Consider the following 18468-nt stretch of genomic DNA (forward strand, 5'->3'; position numbering starts at 1 on the left):
AACTTACAACATTTTGCCAACTGAAGTCATAGTAGGGACACTATTGTGCATATCCAAGGTCTCAAACTATCTGGGCGTTAACAATTTCACCAACCAAGTGTAAACAAAACACAATCAAAATTGTCTAGCAAGTTCATGAATGTTTATATTAGTTTAATTAGATCTTTCTTTTAGGACAAGTTTGAGCCAGACTGAATACAATTGAAGGAGTAAGCTCTCATCCAATGAACAAGTCATCCAAAATCTTTCCTTACAGCATATTTTTTCAGTAAATCTCATTAGAGGAGCTGAGATGAAATTAATTTCTCTACTAGAGCAAGTCATTTTTCAGATACGACAGTAATGGCAACGAAGTTTTTGTCATACACGGAGCTCATCAGAACCCTTTGTAAAACTTACAAAAAGAACATTTTTTGTGCTCTATCTGCAAAGCTATGTGGCAGATGTAACAGCGGCATACGATATTGGTCAGAGAAGGCTAAACTCAAGTGGGTCCTTTTCACTGCCTGCCAAAATAGAGCAGCCTTGAAATGTTCCTGTAGGAAGAGGAAGATTTAGAAGTGTCTCTCTGAATCCTGCTGTTCCAGCTGCTTCTCAGGCTTATGACTTCAAACTACAATTCAGCTGCTGGTATTTTCATTCCAATTAAGTTTTGAGTGTTTTTTAAACAAAATATTTTCATAGAGTGACTATTAAGAGATTTCGTCGTGATCTGATTTCAAACAACAAATGCTTACTGAATTGAAGAGATCAAGTCCGAGAGATGAAGAAACGTGTGTTTGGAGATTATAAAAATGCTAAAAGGATTTAACTTGGCAAGCAGAAGCCTGAGAGCTCAATTTGACTCAAGGGATGCCAAAGTATTGAAGGTTGTGTTAAACAGTAACCCAGACCTCCTCTGTAAGCTGTCCATTAATAAGGGACCTGAGGGACACATTATAAAATTAACAATTGGAAAATTTAAATCCAATCCAAAATCCAGCAGAGTGCCTGCAGTGTCCAGGCTATATGGTCAACGCAGTAGCTGTCTTTAGAAGACCATACTGCAGAGGACCTGGAAGTGGCTTTTTGTTCTAAAACAAAATCGAGATTAATTTTTTAGGAGGCAAAGTGGCAGCCAGTAAGGCCAGGGTGGAAGCTGCTCACTCCTGCAGCCAGCAGTGTTGATGTGGGTCTGGCACACATGACTTGGAGAGCTTTAGCAAGGACGAGGGGTTCCTTCTGGGGGAAAAAGCAAATGTGGGAGCACACACTTTTACCCCCATCATGCTTCCTCCCCTGACACTGCTGCGGTAAGCAGAGAAGCTGTGGGTGGTTGGAACTGCAACAGAGAAGGTGTTCACAGAGAGAAGATGAACCTTACAAGCAAAATTCCTCACAAGTTTTGAAGTTGCAGTGATTTTTTTCCAAAGCCTCCCAGCAGCCCTTCTGGAGAGAGCAAACAGCAGGAAACTGCTCTGGGTACCGAGCACTGGCAGCAGCAAGCTGTGGGACTCGAGGGTCCAAGAATCTGATCCAGAATTGCAGTCAGTAAACCTTCAATCAAACTAAGCTTAGGAGACATCACATGCGAACGCTTACCATACAACACCAGTTACCACAAGATTCCAGAGAACCCAACATTTTTCTATTAATTATGGGAAACAAAAATCGCTGCAGCGAGGTGGCTCCTTTCCACAGCCATACGCAGCCCTCCCGCCAGCTCCGGAGCCATCTTCTGCACAGCTGGGCCATCGTGTGCTGTGGGGCGGCGGCAGGTTTAAAGGCGGTCAGCACGTTCCTTTCTCGTGGAGCTTCTCTGTAACTAATTATTATCATGAAATGGCCAAGTACACAGAGGATAAACACACAATGATAATTTCCTACTGACTCACAGTCCCAGCATTTGAAACATGGACAGCTAAGTAGATGTCCACAGCCATTCCACCGTTCGAAGGAGGTTACTGGTGCATGATGTGCCTTTTGCAAAATGGTGTGCTAAAAGCCAAACGTCCCACCCTTCAAATATTCTTTGTCTCTCAGAATGGAATAAAGCGGGGATTTGGAGATGGAGTCAACTTCCTCACCATGTTACTCTGACACCGTAAGAAACATAATCATGTGGTTACTGGCACAAGGCCTACTTTTAATGGCATCAGACAGACATAGATTTTGCTGAGAGAAATCCTTGTTACTTTTTTTATGGTGAATCTTGGTAACTGGCTCCATAGCAGATTCAAAACAGAAGTTCGGATGAGGATGGGGTTGTAATGAAAAATAGATATAGGAGAATGACCTTTCTTGACTATCAAACACAGAATTAGGTGCCAGAAGCATCAACAAATTTATTAAGTGACCTAACACATAGATCAAGCAAAAAGACAAAGGTGCTTTTTTTTTTTTTTTTTACTTTTTTACTTTTTTTATTGATGTGAAAGTTGAGTTCCATCTTCTTTCATTGTCAGAAAACTGATGGATTTTTTTTCCATTGGGTTAAAAAGCTCTTGGGACATCTCTCCCCCAGTGTGTCTAGGAATATGTTCTTGATCTTCTACGTAAGAACCAACTCGTTGTGTGGACTGCAAAGGACCACAGGCACTACTATCTGAGTATCTTTCCCTTTTCATACTATATGAAAAGCACATACTGATTTACACATGCTTCTAGTTGCCACAGATATAACAACAATATCAACAGTGCATTTGTTACTGTGTGTAACCTCAAGGAATACTAAGCATTTCTCCTCAAAGGATATACAATGGATGGAAGAAAAAAACTCAAAATGTTTTGGACTTACCACATGAATATCATAGTTGCTTTGAGGAAAAAGAATTGCATTTAATAGCAAATAAATTAAAAAATGAAATTAAACTACTTCTTGATGATAGTTTTCTGGAATTGCTGGGGTATGGTTGTACATAGAAACACTGTGGAAATCAAGAACTCCAAAGCTATTTAAAGAAAGGGTTTAGAAATCCAGCATGCAACTTCACCATGTTTGTAATGAAACTTTGCTATTAATTAATGAAGTGGGAATGTTCCGCCTGAAATGGAACATCTCATTCATGACTGCTGTGCCACTCAGAGTGAAAGCAGACGTTGCACCTGCAGGAACCATATAAATATAGTGACCTACCACTTTGTCCTCTAATGTTCCTTTTACCCCAACTCCTACCCCAGGACCAAAAGTAAACCCCTAGGTTTTTGTCTTCCCCTTGGCTCTTTATTTCTTAAAAAATACATTTAGACCTTTGAGGGCACATTTGAGGAAACTGAAAACACTCTGGAAAAGATAATTTTTTTTTTCTTTGGTTTCACTCCATGCTTCTCAAAGCCCCAACTCTAATGACGTTTGAAAAGGATGTTGCAAGCCATATCTGGAAACTTCAGCTGAACTGATTGATTGTGTTTAATTGCAGTTTGGTTTCATCAACACAGTACCATAAATCTACCGCTTGTCAAACAGAGGGATTTGATTAATGGAGCAACGGCTGTCTGCAGTCAAGTTACAAAGAAATCTCAACAAAATATGAAAGTCTTTGAGGATGTATGTTTTTTAACTACTGATGTGGCGTGTGCTCTGGGATTTGGAAGCAAGGGCAGGAGGTGGAGGAGGGTCCAGCTAGAAGGACAACGAACACAGTGCTACAAAAATCAAGGGACTGCTGCCTCTTCCCTTCTCATCTGTCTGCAATGAGTGAAACAAAGCCTAAAGAAAACCACAGCAGATTATTCCTACTTGTTTATTGCAACACCAAGAATAAAGGGAGCTCAGCACACATAACTACGAAACTGTGAAGCCAGCTTACACGCGCAAAAAAATAGAGATTACAAGATGCAAGTCTGGATCCAAGTGAAATCCTTCACATTTAGGGCAGTCAGTCTCAAAAGAGAGACCAAGCATGAAGTTCTGGGATTTTAAGACTTGTTGGAACCAACCTGAATGTAACTGTTGTTTCCCAACTATTAAGCCAGATGAGAATCCACAGCGTATTTGTGAACAATGAAGCAAAAAGTCAAATGAGGAGCAAGCAAAGAGCTGCCAAATACTAAGGGGAAAAAATACCCCAACACTTTTAACTCACAATAAAAACATTTCTCGTACAGAATTTTTATCTGGTTAGTAACACATGTATTGACTCTTCCAGAACCCTGTCATGATTACATCTATTACATGACTACTGAACTTTTAAACGGCATTAGCTTCATGATTTAGTAACCTGTAGGGCTAAACCTACAAAAAAAATCTTGTACAGATCTAGTCTATATATATAATTGAGATAAATATACTATTTTTACCGAAAAATACCAAAAAAGGGCTACTGAACATTAAAAAACAAACCAATGGATCATACTTCATTGACCGGCTCATAAATAAATATTACATCTCCTCTGACATGAAAGAAGTCTTGGATTACATCAGCTGAAGAAGTCCACCATTTGTTATAACAGCTGTCAGGGAACAAGTCTTGGAAATTTTAAATGAGAGGGAAAATATTAATTTGGAAAAATATATAGGCGAATTTTTATTACTTATATTTTCCTAGCAGAAACCCTTGGTTGTTTTGGGCGGTTTTTTTCCCCCCAAATCTACGACCTGAAAAATGCAAATACTTTTTTGTTTGTTTTTGTTTTTAAATCTTATTTAAAAACAAATGAAATATGGTCAAGGAAACTGGTAAGAAGGAGGATTATTTATGAAAGAAAATACTTCAAGAAAGTTGGATGTGCCAGGCAAGCTGCATGCTGGCAGTTCCATTTCAAACCCACTGGCAGCTCCACAGGAGATGAGCACACAGGCATTTGGGTTGGCGGCTTCCTGAAGCTGATGAGGAGAGAATGAACAGTTTCATAAGGAAACACTTTGAATTAAGAGCCAGTGCCAACTGTACAAGTATTCTCTCACCTCTTTTCTTGCAGCATATTGCTGGCTTGTGGTAGACCATCACTCTCCCTTCAGCTGAAGGTCTCCTCATGCATTTTCTGCACCACCAGCATGGAGGTTGCACTGAAAAGGTCCCTCATCTCCAAACTAATTTTGCACCAGCAAAAAATGCCCACTGTGGGCTCTGTCCTATCCTCTCCAAAACCAGCTGGTCGAGCGAAGAACAAAGGAATCCTCCTGCCACTGCTCTCCTCAGGAAGCCTCATCGCAGGCCAGCTGCAGGTACGCGTGGTCAGAGTTTCCTCAGGGGCACTGCCACTACCCTTCCGTGGTCGCAAACTGCTCTCGGCATGTAGGACTTAACGTGTAACTCTTGAATGTCAGGCATGGTGTAAGAAGATGAGACTCCGTTTTCTCCAGTGGTATCACACCCCCTCTCCTCTTTCCAGACCCAGATGTAGTCTGCTCTTCTGAATACCCAAGCCATCATTCCCATGGCAGATCCCTCACCGAATTTAGCAACACAGCAGTATTCAGCTGTCTGTGCATCTCGGCAGCAACAAACTTTTGGAAAAGAAAGTACTGTATGCTGCTGAATAGTCCTAAAAAATACAGTTCTGCCAGGGAAACATGTCTGGACAAAATGTTGCACCTTAGCTACCTCCTCTGATATGTCTATAAAAAAAACAGTCCTTGGCAGTATTGATTTTTTTTTTTTTTCCCACAAATCGCAATTCACTTTGGTTCCAGTATAATGGGTCATAGATTTCTCCAGACAGCAGTGACACTGGGGGTCTTGTTTGCTGTCCTTTTTCTCCACTCTCTCTTTATTGCCTCGGACAATTGAAAGGCACGATGCCACAGCAGAAGAGATGAGTTGCTCCTCTGCCACAAGGAAATATTAGTCCTCCCTGGAAATCCTTCAAGGCTTTGGAAAAGCTTGCCCTGTAATTTACTATTTCAGGGGAGGCAACCTGCTCCCAGTGCATGGTGCTGGTCGGTGGAAAAGGTGCCAGGCTCCTCACAAACCCTCCTGAGATATACTGGCTCCTGGCCTCACTCACAGCATTCTGGTTGTAGGGGATAATAGGTGGTACATCAGGAAAAAGTCTGTCAAAATATTGATACAGACTCTGAGCAATATAAACATCACTGATACTTATGAGTCTATTCCTCCAGAAATTCTTGTACTTGGAGAAAATATCATCAGCGCCTGAACTGGAAATAAAACAATTTAAAAATGCAATTATTTGGGTGTCACTTTGAGGTAGTCTAACCACTGTGTCTTGATAAAATCAGTATACTCCATTCTTACTTTTACTTTATATATTATTGTCTACTACTAAATAGCTGCAACATAAAATGACTTCATTTCCTTCCGACAAGATGACTCCAATAGGGTCGTGTCATTCTGTTAACGTCAAAATATCTTCTGCAAGACCCTCGTGCTTTAGAAAGCCTTTGACAAAACAGTTTTCCACTGCATAAGAATTCAGTCAGAAAATTTTTGGCCAGCTGTGAAAGTCAAAAGCAAGCCAGGACCTGACTTTTAAAATCCAAATGCCTTAATAGAGGGGGATCTCTCTCTTGTTAAATGCATTACTAAATTGAATTTACTGAACGGTACATCCTACTGACAACCTCAGCATGAGCCAGCGCAGCTTTCCAGAACTCATCTGCAGACCTGGGTTACCTTTGGCCAATAACGCAGATATGCAAAATCACAGAAAAGTTTCAGCGGGAAGGGACCAGTAATCATCTTGGCCAACCTTGTGTTGAAAGCAGGGCCTTAGATTCAGTCATCCACATCCCCATCAAGCCAAGTCTTGAATTCCTAAAGCCAGGCAGATGCTACTGCTTCTCTAGGCAGTTTATCCCAGTGTCCAAGTGGTCTCACAGTGAAGAAATGGTTTCTAAATTCCAGACAGAAATCCTGATGCAATTGGTGCCTCTTGCCCCTTGTTCTGTCTCTGTATGCTTTTGAAGAGAATGACTGCCTCCACCTTCTCTCTCCTTTCAGAGTTTTATGGAAAATCTGGTTGACAGAAGTCTTACATAGGTAAAAGGGGATTAAAAAAGACGACTTACTCCACAACGTCTATTCCATTTAAGCTGCTTGTAACGTTTAGGACTCACAGTGACGAAAGCTCAGAAGCACACAGACATATTTACAGGCACAGGAGGATTGATCATCATTCCAAGTACAAATTGTTGGAGGTCACTTACACTTCATCACAACAAATTTATTATATTTATTGTGGAAAAAAAATCAATTAAATATTTTTATAACAACTAGATCAAATTACGCAGATCTAGAACTTCCTGAATACTGAATGGACAAATGACCTTTCAAAAACAGGTGTCGGTTGGCTTCTTTTTCCCCTCCTATGGATTTTTTTTTTTTTTCCCCTTCTCAGAATAGCCAATTTTTTGCATCAGTTTTTTCCCTTGATTATGTTAGGCTACTTAAATCCAATCCAAATAAAACTAAAACGTCTGAAGGTTTGCTACAGGACTCGTCTGCTAACAGTTTACTTTTTCTTAACATAACAGTCAGACACTGATTCAAGTAGCCACTCTGCACATACTTGAAGTTTCCTGAACTGCAAAAGTCTCCAAAACTTGCCGTTCAAGATCTGCATGACAGAACTTTCCCATCACAGACTTGGAGGACAAGAAGAAACATTATAACCAGCTCACTGGGCTGCTGAATGTTGCTCACCCTTGAGTCACGGGAAATCACATTTTCTCCAACTGGGGGGAAGGACGACGGCACCCATCGGTACACTGCTTCTATCACCTTTCCACCTAGCCTGGAAGGGCCTTGCTCCACCTTCAGGCACTGGGTCTGGAGCTTTTATGGAAGAGAACTATATTATTAAAAAGCATTTTACTCAAACAGCAGCTTATATGCCCTGATCGAGACAACTCTTAATCTCCTCTTGGTTTAATTAATTACACTGAGATAACCGAATCGTTCACTCAAAAGACGGTCTCTAGACCTCAGGGTTTTGTGGCACTCTTTTCTCAGTGGCTAGACAGGAAAATTACTAGATTTGCTACCCAGCTTTGCTCATGTCACTTCCAGAAATAAAAAAGCAAACTTGTCTTTTGACATATTTGAAAGTCAGAACACATTGTAAAAGCATAACAAAACAGATACTGAGTGATATGAATTCATCAGAAAAAGTGACAGAAGCTATCTTGTAATCCGATTGTATATAGCCCATGCTACTTGTTATAAAGTGGAAAAAAAACCAAAATAGGCAACATGAACTCGTTTGTGGATTTGAGCCGTTATAAACTTGGTTTCTACATCTATATTTTTTCATATATTACAATGTTGATTTGAATCAATACTTAAACGAGGAACAAGAAACAATTAGGTGCTGCAGGAAACATTATACACAGAATTATAATCCTCATTATCCACATCAATATAAATTCATTTCCTGACATAATGCTACTTTTCAGTATTACTCCTGTTATTAGTGGCAACTTTATTTTCAGATGAGATAGGAATCCAAATTCCTAACCCCTACTTCTCATGAAAGAGCCAAAGACAGCAGTGCAATAAAGAATTATGTCCCCTTCAGACAAATTTCAATGTTGGGTTTTATTTTCTGCTGCCCAATTTCCTCTTGCAACTCTGCACACGAAGGATGTTCTGCTTCTACCCTAGAAATTGAGTTTGTGAAATTGTGGTCTCTCTCCAAGGTGCAAATCTAAATCTTTGAGAGCTAAAATAAAAATCAACAGAGGAAAAGCAAATAAACAATTTAAACCAAAACAAAGGTAACTAAATAACATTATTTAACAGCTCCTTTCCACCATGTTTCTAAGTGTTAATGTACTTTTATTTTAAAAAAATAAAGTAATAAAGATGTGTTTAAATTCATCTCAGTACGAGCAGACCAAGATTCAAGATCTCCCGATACCCTTTAAGAGAATTTTAAAAGGAGACATGTCACATTAAGAATACTGTGGTTTCTGTCAGACAGTAGCTACCGCTGCTGCTAATAGTAATAGATGTCATGGGGAAAGGGAATTGTTTGGGTTGGTTTCTTTCTTTTTTTTTTTTTTTAAAGGAGGTGGGAATTTTTTCAATCAGTTAGAAAACACCAGTTTTTAATGGGCACTTTTTTAGGGTGTTTCTTGGGATTGGTATGGGATTTCTGGTCAAAGTAGAAAGAGATGAAAAGACACCAAAGAATAGTTTGGTGTCTGGAGTGTTTTTACAGCATGTGGTGAAGACCAGGTTCAGTAACGCTTTTCTGGCTAGCCTACAACAGTAACGTGACCATAAATAACGTGACTATACATGACCATAAATAACGTGACTAACGTCCCATTTCTGGCTCAAGCACAGATATTTTGGTGTGTCTTCCTTCTGTTTTCAAGTTTAAAAAAAAAAAAAAAAAATTCACTTTCCATGATGACTCTCTTTCCACATGATTTTTTAAAAATCTCTTATAGAAATGGTCCTCCAACATCTCCAGTCTGAATGAGAAACCTCACTAATTAGAGGACACAACCTAAGTAAAAAGAAAATATATTTTATGTTTACACTATGAACATTTCAAATAATTTTCCAGCATATAGTGTCCCAAGCCCACAAACACCAAAGACTGTACGTATGTTTACTCAAATAACCCACGTTATTCATGAGCAGACATTTTATAAGACAGAGGCAACAGTATTATTCCTGAAAGAATTGCTTTGTAATATAGGATCTACAATAAGGGCAAAAGGAAGCATTTCTGGATGCGTTCCATCACTTGATGTTCAGGAAACCATTTTGTATCACACAAAGGATTAGGAAAAATAAGCTGCATGACATTTATTTTGTAATTTTAACATTAATATCTGTAGAAACATTTTATTGTCAGTACAAAAGTTAACAGAATTTAATACTTTTTTTTTTTTTTACCCAATTTAAAAACAAAACAAAACAACCCCAAAACACCACCACATAAAAAACAGTGTAATTTGCATTCATACTGCATGGCCATATCAGTGTGAGTGTTCTGAAAGTAAAAACACAAGACTTCCGTAAAAAGATACAAACAACAGTGATATTTTAGCAGAGGCCAGTGCTATACCTACTGTTATGGAATGGATCAGAAGGAAATACTGGAGTCAGCATGAATTAATCCTTTAAAAAGATGCTGATATTCCTATGGCAAATTGTCATTATAAACAACTTCTCTCTTTTAAACTTAAGTTACAATAGAGGGTAGTCTAAAAGGCAAGAGATCCAGGCGAAAAGGTCTGGAACCTATTATCCAACTCAGGGAAGAGAACTGTAGTTAATTTGATGCATGTGCAACTCAGGGTAGAAGCTCAGCTCCTTTTAGAGCAGTAAGTTCTGCTACGGTTATAGACAAATTCATGTCTTTCCTTACTTTAGGAACCCTCGTTAAAAAAATTTTGTTGTTGGGTATTTTTTGTGTGTGTCTGTGTGTGTTTGGAATGATTCTGCTTTTTGGCCATGGGAAACATCACTAAAGAGTTAAATTGTTAAAGTGACAGATACTGAGAATAAAAGACTTTCTTGTTAAAGGATTTGCTTTTGATAAGAATAATCACCTGACACTGCAGTTTTTGAACACAAATAAATCAAAAGTTTACCTCCCAAAAATTAGTTATATACTGTAAATATTTCTTTTTTTAAAGATCTGAAAACTAGTAAAGTCTGAGCAATATATCTACTAGTTCTCTGTGCTGCCTGCATAGAAATGCCATTTAAATTACAAAAACACAACAAACCCTATAAACGATTAACTGTTTTGTACATTACCAATTAGTTAATAAATTAATGATATACCATTTTCCCTGAAAGCAAAGTATTTTCCACCTTTGGATGGTGAAAATTAAGAAATTCTGTGTAAGAACAGCATTTAGCAAATAGCTGTTAAAAAAGAGACTAATTTGCTAGGTGGATTGGGACATCCATTTTTAAATCAATACAAAAAATAATTCATTGTAAATATATATAATATATATTTATACATATTTTGAATATATTTACATACATCCAGCACCTATATACTGCATTTGTGCTCTGTAAGTGTGTGCCAACATATATTTTCTCCAAATATTACAAAATAAACAAGAAAGGCAGACCCAGAGTTTGCCTCAAGTCCAACTGGTCCATTGTACAAACAAAGTCTGTTGCAGCTTACAGGAAGCCAGAAAATTGATAGTGACAGGTATCTAGACACAGCTCATAAACATTCTTCTTTGTTGGGAATATTTGAAAGTTGCAAATTATGAGATTCTTTATATAGGTTCTGACTGCTTTCCTCCAAGTTTTCTTTTTTTAACTTTTTAATCATATTTCATATGTACAAGCAGAAACATTAACGTCCTGGAGAAAAGGATTCTGTTTTGTATATGGTAGGTAGCTTGATGTTCTTGTTTCTTTATTCTTCTGTATGATTTCTTTTCATGTTTTAACACTTCCATTCATGTGTTGGTACTTGGGAAGACAAGGTTCATAAGGCATTGGATCGGGAGAAAAAACAGAGTCATCACCTGAAGAACACGAACTCCTCGTGTCCGGGTAACTGGGTGAATACTGTTCAAGAGGTCCACTGAGGTCCAGATACTCCTATGTCAAAAGAAATAAATTGCATTTTCAGACAGTGAGTAAAACTGACAATAACACGTTAGCACTGCTCTGATTTGGCTTGATTACACAGCGATTAAAAGAACAGTTTGAAAATGGCACTCATTTCTGTAACGTAATTGCATTCAAAACTGCCTGTTGCTTAAATATCTTTTAAAACAAGGAGCCTGAATAGAGAAAGAAAAAGAAAACCAATAACACGGTACTTTTGTGAAGTCCAACATCACCAGCATTAGCCGCGTCAGTGGAAATAAACATGCCAACCACATCAAAAGATGACTTTTCACTCACAATGATAAAAATGAAATTTCATCCTAAATAGAACCATTTTTCTTTAGCACATGGTAATGATTTGGAGAGGGAAAGATACTTCCAACTTTATATTCCTTTGGTCAGTTTGAATATCTGTTTTATATTCTGTGATATTAGATTTGTGTTTAAACATGCAGTGGCATACGTGCAAAAAAAAGAACTGAAAGAAAAACAAAATTAAATTCAATAGATTTGGGTTTTTTACACTATATATTCGTGTGTGTGTGTGTGTGTGTGTGTGTGTGTGTGTCCCAGAGTAGCCATGACCAAAGCAGTCATTAAAAAAGGAAATAATATCTGCTGAATCCAAGTTTCGGGTTAAGGCTCTTTTGCTAGAAACAACAGTTTTGGCAGGAGAATAAAGTTATTTTTCCCCTTGAAATGTTCCTTCTCTTTCAACTTCTAAAGGCAGCTGCATTCATTTAAATGCAATCTCTTCATTTGCTAAACCACAAGTTATGATCGTACTGACGAGACAAGTCTTCCACCTCAGTCAGTATTTTATACTGCTGTGCTTAAGGTTTGGGGTAATTTAGTTCTTGGTTAACATATTTTAAGTCAGAAATTCAATCATTACCATATTATAGTCACCATTTTAAAAGAGGGGGAGAATGTAAGTTTAAAATGCTGACAAATACAGTAGGCAACAAGAGAAGGCAGTTTGGATCTATGATTACTGCCTATCTTGCTGCCTAGGCTTTCAAAAAATCCACGAGGAAGATCTTGACACTTATTTACTTATTAGTAAACCAGTCCCACATGACCAGAAATAATCAAGCACTTTCTAGACAGATCGAAGAAGAAAGTATTCCAGCATCTGAAGAAACAAGGCCTTCTCAAGGGATATCAGGCATGGCTTGTCATATCAAAAGGCTTGATGTAATTCAGTTATGAATTCAGTATTGAAAATGGGATCCTTATTCCCTCTCCACCTCTTCATCCAATGTCAAGGGCCAGAGACACATAAAAGGGGCATAAGAAGTTTCCAGTATCAGTTCCTGGTGTTGATATAACACCACAGCACTCTTGGTGACTTCTGCTCATGTGGCTCAGGGAAACATTCCATGCTACTCTGGGAAACAGGGGAAATAGGGTCTTTTGGGGAAAAAAATCAACAAAAAAGCCCCCCCAAACCCAAACCACCAATAAAAAACCCCAGGTGATGATTCAGCATGGAGAAGAGCAAGGCACTACCATTTAAGCAGAAATAATTACTTGCACAAATGCAGAAAAAGATATTATAGGCTGCCCTAGCAATTCTTAGAGTTGTTGCATAAATTAGGCTGACCCTGTACAGAGTCATTCTGGGGGGAAAGTTCCACTGTGGAGAGAATAAACAGAAGTCACACTGACGCAGAGAGGACTGAGCTTTGGGAAAATGGTGTGGAATACACAAAATCAAAGGTCTCAAAAGTTACGGAGGAAAGTGGGACACACTGGAGTTCTTGGGAGACACTGAGTGAGAACACGACGAGTTTACAGGAACATAAAGTGTCTTGCAAAGACAAGTGAAATAATTTGCTTTCTATGTCCAAGGCGAATAGGACAAAAGCAGTAACTTATGTTGAAAGATTAGCGATTAGGAAAAAAACTTCAAGAAGCAAGGCTAATGAAACAAAGCAATTGACTGTCAAGGGGTGATGCAGAAATACAGCCGTGGAGATCTTTAAGGACAAGTTACATAAACATCTGTCAGGAATGACAAACGTATAGTGGATGCTGCCGTAGGCCGATCAGATGGACTGGATGTGTTCCTGAGCTTTTTCCAGCCGTTTTTCCTACGATTCCAGTCTGAAGTAATTTACATAACCCTAAAGGCCTTTTCAGGTTACCTTTGAGATCATTCCAGGTCCATGAGCAGTACAGAATTGGGAAGGCAAGATGGTTAAACACAGAAAAAAGAAAGCAATATCTTTTCCCAGGCTTAGAATTGCAGCCCATAACCTCCTTCTTGAATTTGCAAATGCATATCCAGTCCAAGCCACCCAGCACTCCGCAGTGGCAGCCAGCCCACCTCCAACCGGTCTTGTGAAATCATATATAAATTAGGCAGAAAAAGATGCAGCCAACACTGGATGAGGCGAAAATGGTAACGGTGCACGGAGCTACATTACCAACTCAGTAGGGAGCACATACTCCTGCCTCATCTCTGAGCCATCCCTGAACGTGTCACTTAAAGTAAACACAATCCAGATAGCGGCTACTGAAGCAAAAATATTTTTCAACCAGATCTACTGGGCAAATGATCATAAAAAATGGCACCTCTTCACTCAGGTTCTCTTGTAGTCTCTATTGGACACAGCCTTTCCTAATGCTGCTTAATAGTCTGGTTTTTATTTCTCTGGCAATTCAGAAAATCTAGAGAGCAATGTTGAGGACCAATCTAAAGTGATTCAAATCTTTTTCTTCTACCTCTTCCCCCCCCACCCTTATAGTCATAGCAAATCTGAAAAATTTATTTTGAAATGATCAAAACAAGTTATCGCAACTCTCCTCTGTAAGCATTTTGTTACTTTTCTTTCCTCTCGTTATACATATCATTTCTCAGAAATTGTAGGAATTTGTAAAATGTTTTTTGGAACACCAAGCATTTTCCCTCAAAAGAAGTCTCCACTAAAAGAAGCAACATTTCCATCACTTGTGATCTTCCTCAAAGGCGCATGTGATTTAGCAATAAGAGAACCAACTCCTGTGCGAATACCCTAATCAGTGTGTTCCTTGCTAAAATTAATAATCTCTCAGACCTCTGAAAGAATGCTCTTCAAATAAAACCTTTTTGCATTCATCTATCCCAACCTGAAGCACTGTTAAGCAGGACCTTTAGATAATTGGATGGCTGTTTGCATGTTCCCCGTGGGTCCTCGTTCCCTCCACAGAGAGCTATTTCAGTGAACCTAATTCACTCTCAGACATATAATCTGAAATCTACCATTGACTGTTTCTCCTCTTCTGACCTAGATATCATGGCTGGGAATCAAACTGAGTTGATAAATGAAAAGCACCACGAACTCTACATCTCTCCTTCACAGGAAAATCATGTTGAAACATAAACATTGCCTCTCAACCTGCTGCATGGAAGTCCCTTGATACTGCTATGCTAAAAAACATCAAAAGATGCATTGAGAAATAAAGAAAAACACTTTGAAGATATTTTTCTGTTTAGTTATATTGATCAGGCATAATGGCAAGAAACTGAGGATTTCACAGGATACATATAGTTTAGCTGCATGTAACCTCAGAGAACAACAACAAACAGAACAAGAGAACTCGAGCAGGATTTCATAATTGAATAAATTCCATCTGTCTCCTGAACCATTTGTTCTGATCAGCAGCTTACGGAGGGAAACAATTTACCTACCTCATTAGTTGTGAGAGTGAGAATCCGATCCAAGTCTTCTACCAACTGTTTAAAAGTCGGTCTCTGTGAAGGCACAGCATGCCAGCAATCTCTCATCATCATATAGCTGTAAGAAATACACATTTTCTTGGCTTAATTAAGATCACGCGTCCTTCTTGCAAACCTTTTCATACAGATTCAATGTTCGCCATCACAAGTAAAAGAGCAATCCCCCACAGCCCTACACTGGACCACTGACTTTCCCAAAATTGTGCAATACTCACTTCCCTCCTGCATCTCCCTTGCCCAGTGTCTAAATTACCTCTTTGTGGACCTGATTCTGTAGCCTCCCGTCCCAGGAATGTCAATGATATTAAATTACACACACTTAAATATTTTTGCATGTTAGGGATTGCAGTCTTTGTGAATTGAAGAAATTAAAATGGGAAAAAAAAATAAAAATAGTTAAGGGCTACACTGAAATATTAGAAAGGGAAAACACTCTCCCCTCATCATCAGGAGATAATGCTGAAGTTCCCAGATTTATTTTGTTGAAACAATGAAACAAATTAACAAATATGCACGTGAAAACACTGACAAAGACTGGCTGGTAGATGATCTTTTTTCAATGGGATCACAGCAGGGTGTGTAAAAAAGTACCCTCTGTCAAACGTTTCCTGAAGACCTTCTCATACCTTTCCTTTACATATCGATACACACATATATATACACACACAATTTTAGAGTCAAGCAATTCTGAAAATGTTTGATTCTGCCATGTGAATTCAGTACAGTTTGTGCCCTTCAATCCTGCTATAGCAAATAAAGGTCCTTACAGTTCATTGGTGCAGTTGGCAGGTTTATCCATTCGGTGCCCTTCTTTAAGCAGCTTAAAAAGTTCCTCCACTGGGATTCCTGGGTAGGGCGATCCTCCTAACGTGAAGATCTCCCACATTAACACACCAAACGACCAACTACAAATCAAAGCGAATACTGCATTAGTAGATTTACTGCTGAAAACAGAGATGTGTCTGTGGCTGATGCAGCGACAACCGAGCCCTCTCAGGAGAGATGCTTAAATCAGCATCTGCCCAACTCCAACCACCCTGAGCAAGACATCGATCTGTGAAGCACATCAGGTGCATGGGCAACAACAGGGACTAACCTGAGCATATTTGTAAACACACTCTTTTGCCTTTGTCTGGTGTGCTCCGAGCACCCGAATTTCCAGGGCTACTGCAAGGAACTGTCTCTTCACAGCTTAATTATTTACAGAACGCTCACAGCGGAGCTAGGCTGCAATTCTGCGGCAGGGTATTTTGGAAAAAGCAGACTGTTCAAAACAAAAATATTTTGCATCGTTCTGCTCTTCTCTTTTTCTTTTTTTTTTATTATTAATTTTTGTTTGGGAATGAAGGACGATCATTTTAAGCCAGTTTTCCTGCCTGCTTGCCACCTCCTCCAGAGCCTGCCTCATCATGCCTTGCTGGCAACCCAGGGCTCTCTGGCAGGCGGCTTTGCCAGGTGAGCAACACCACACAGCTTGCACTGGCTGCTGAGCTTCTCTGCAGCTCTCCCACTGTATTTTAGTAAACTGTTTGCACAAACTTACAATAATATTATCTTTAGCCATCTTCAAAGCCACCATGGGGCCAAGAGTCTCCAAGTTCCAGCACTGAAATCCTCGTGCTCCCTGACTGTTGAGGAGCTCAGACTGACTTTCAGTCCTGAACCAGTGAAGTAGTTTACTTCACATTCACGGAAATATTTTGCCAAGATGTTTTTTTTTTTTCCCCCAAGATATTTTAAAGCAAAAGTTGATCCACCCTTAACCAGTGTATAGCTTCCTTCATAAATAATGTAAAGATTGCAGGAAAAGCATCAATAAATGCTTTTCTTAAGGAGAGAGTAGCTCAGGAAGTGCACCCAGGTTAAAGATAGAGGAGATACCTCTTTATTTTCTCCACAGTGCTCTTTATCTTTTTACCCTGCACTGACATGTATAACCTTTTACACCTGTGCTGGGAAGCATCCAGCCCTTTACAGTTAACAGCTTCTCTTGGAGAAATAAAAACCATAAGATCTTCATCTGCATTGCATAAAAAATGCAGGTCTACTTCAAGCACAATGCACAGGAGTACTGTAAATGGGCCTAGGAAACTGTAATAGGAAGCAGAATAAATCCTGAGCGGTTGCATCAGCCAGTGACTCTGTGCACACATTAAAAGATTTTGAAGTGTCAGAGTCCAATGATTTCCTACTACATGTGAACTACGGCTGGGATGCAACAACACTTCTAAAAATCAGAGAAAATTTTTCCACTATATCCAACCTATGTTTGATCATACCTAATCCTAGCACAAATTTTTATAATAAGTTTTCAGGGAGTTTCTTTTCTCTCTCTCTCTTTCTTTTCTTCTTTTTTTAAACCTGAAGGAAGTCCAGAGTATGTCAAAAGCCAAGCAAATTAGATAGACTCTTTGTAGCTGCACATCCGTAAATAAGTTCAAGGGGGGAAACTTCCGCACTGACAGAAGGAGGTTAGCATTTTCCACCTTTCATGTGCTTTGAAGCTGGGCAGATTAGTAACAGAGCACTGGTTAGCAGTCTACCATAAAATCCTCACTTTCTAAGGGCAAGTCCTGTTCCATCTATTAATATGTGAAACAGAATGAAAACACTTAAAGGTAAAGGACAACAGGAAAATACATTTAAAATATCCCAAAATTTCACAAATGCACACCAAAACAACCCTCCTTCCCATCTCCCAAAACCCCATTCAAATAAGGCCACTTACACATCACTTTGATGTGTGTAAACTCTGTCAAACAGAGCTTCTGGAGCCATCCACTTTACTGGAAGCCGTCCCTGGAATTTTGGAGGGGAAAGGAAGAAAAATTAAAACAGTAGCAATTTACAGGATGACTTCAAACCTATTTTTTTTTAAAAAAGGATTAATAATTTCTCAGAGAACAACCTAATGCAAACCAGCACAAAATGCAGCTTTGAAATTTTCAGGGGGAAAAAAAAAAATAGTAAAATTGGCTGAAGTAGGGAGACCATTAAGAAAAATGGATGTAAACATTGAAGATAGAATTAAAAGCACTGCTTGCTAGGAGAATGATAGGATAAGCAGATCAAAATTCAAAAGATCATTCCACTATGGCTCTTTAAAGACAAAACCAAATCAATAATCCTCTTAAAGATAAGCTTGCCTGCAAAAGTAAGTTGATCACTAAACCCAAGCATGTTGTTTTCCTGTTCCAGCTTTTGCAGCGACCCAAATCTCACTGTCACAACCGCCTGTTGCTCTGCACACAAAGT

At 39.0% G+C, this 18468-nt stretch overlaps 1 protein-coding gene across 9 annotated transcripts in view; it reads right to left on the reverse strand.

Moving 5' to 3' along the window:
• Positions 1-10283: 10283 nt before the first annotated feature.
• The window catches only part of FGFR2 (fibroblast growth factor receptor 2), an 84215-nt gene continuing 76030 nt past the window's right edge, over positions 10284-18468 (reverse strand). For all 9 annotated transcript variants that reach the window (XM_026851203.1, XM_026851200.1, XM_026851197.1 and 6 more), the window contains 4 exons: positions 17942-18012; positions 15981-16118; positions 15166-15271; positions 10284-11477 (listed from right to left, as the gene is read on the reverse strand). In XM_026851203.1, coding sequence (XP_026707004.1) covers positions 11313-11477; positions 15166-15271; positions 15981-16118; positions 17942-18012 — 480 coding nt within the window. In that variant the 3' untranslated portion in view covers positions 10284-11312. The remainder of the gene's footprint in view (positions 11478-15165; positions 15272-15980; positions 16119-17941; positions 18013-18468) is intronic.

The sequence above is a fragment of the Athene cunicularia genome (genome assembly GCF_003259725.1).
Source record: "Athene cunicularia isolate RWA chromosome 6 unlocalized genomic scaffold, athCun1 chr6_part1, whole genome shotgun sequence".
Lineage (NCBI taxonomy): Eukaryota > Metazoa > Chordata > Aves > Strigiformes > Strigidae > Athene > Athene cunicularia.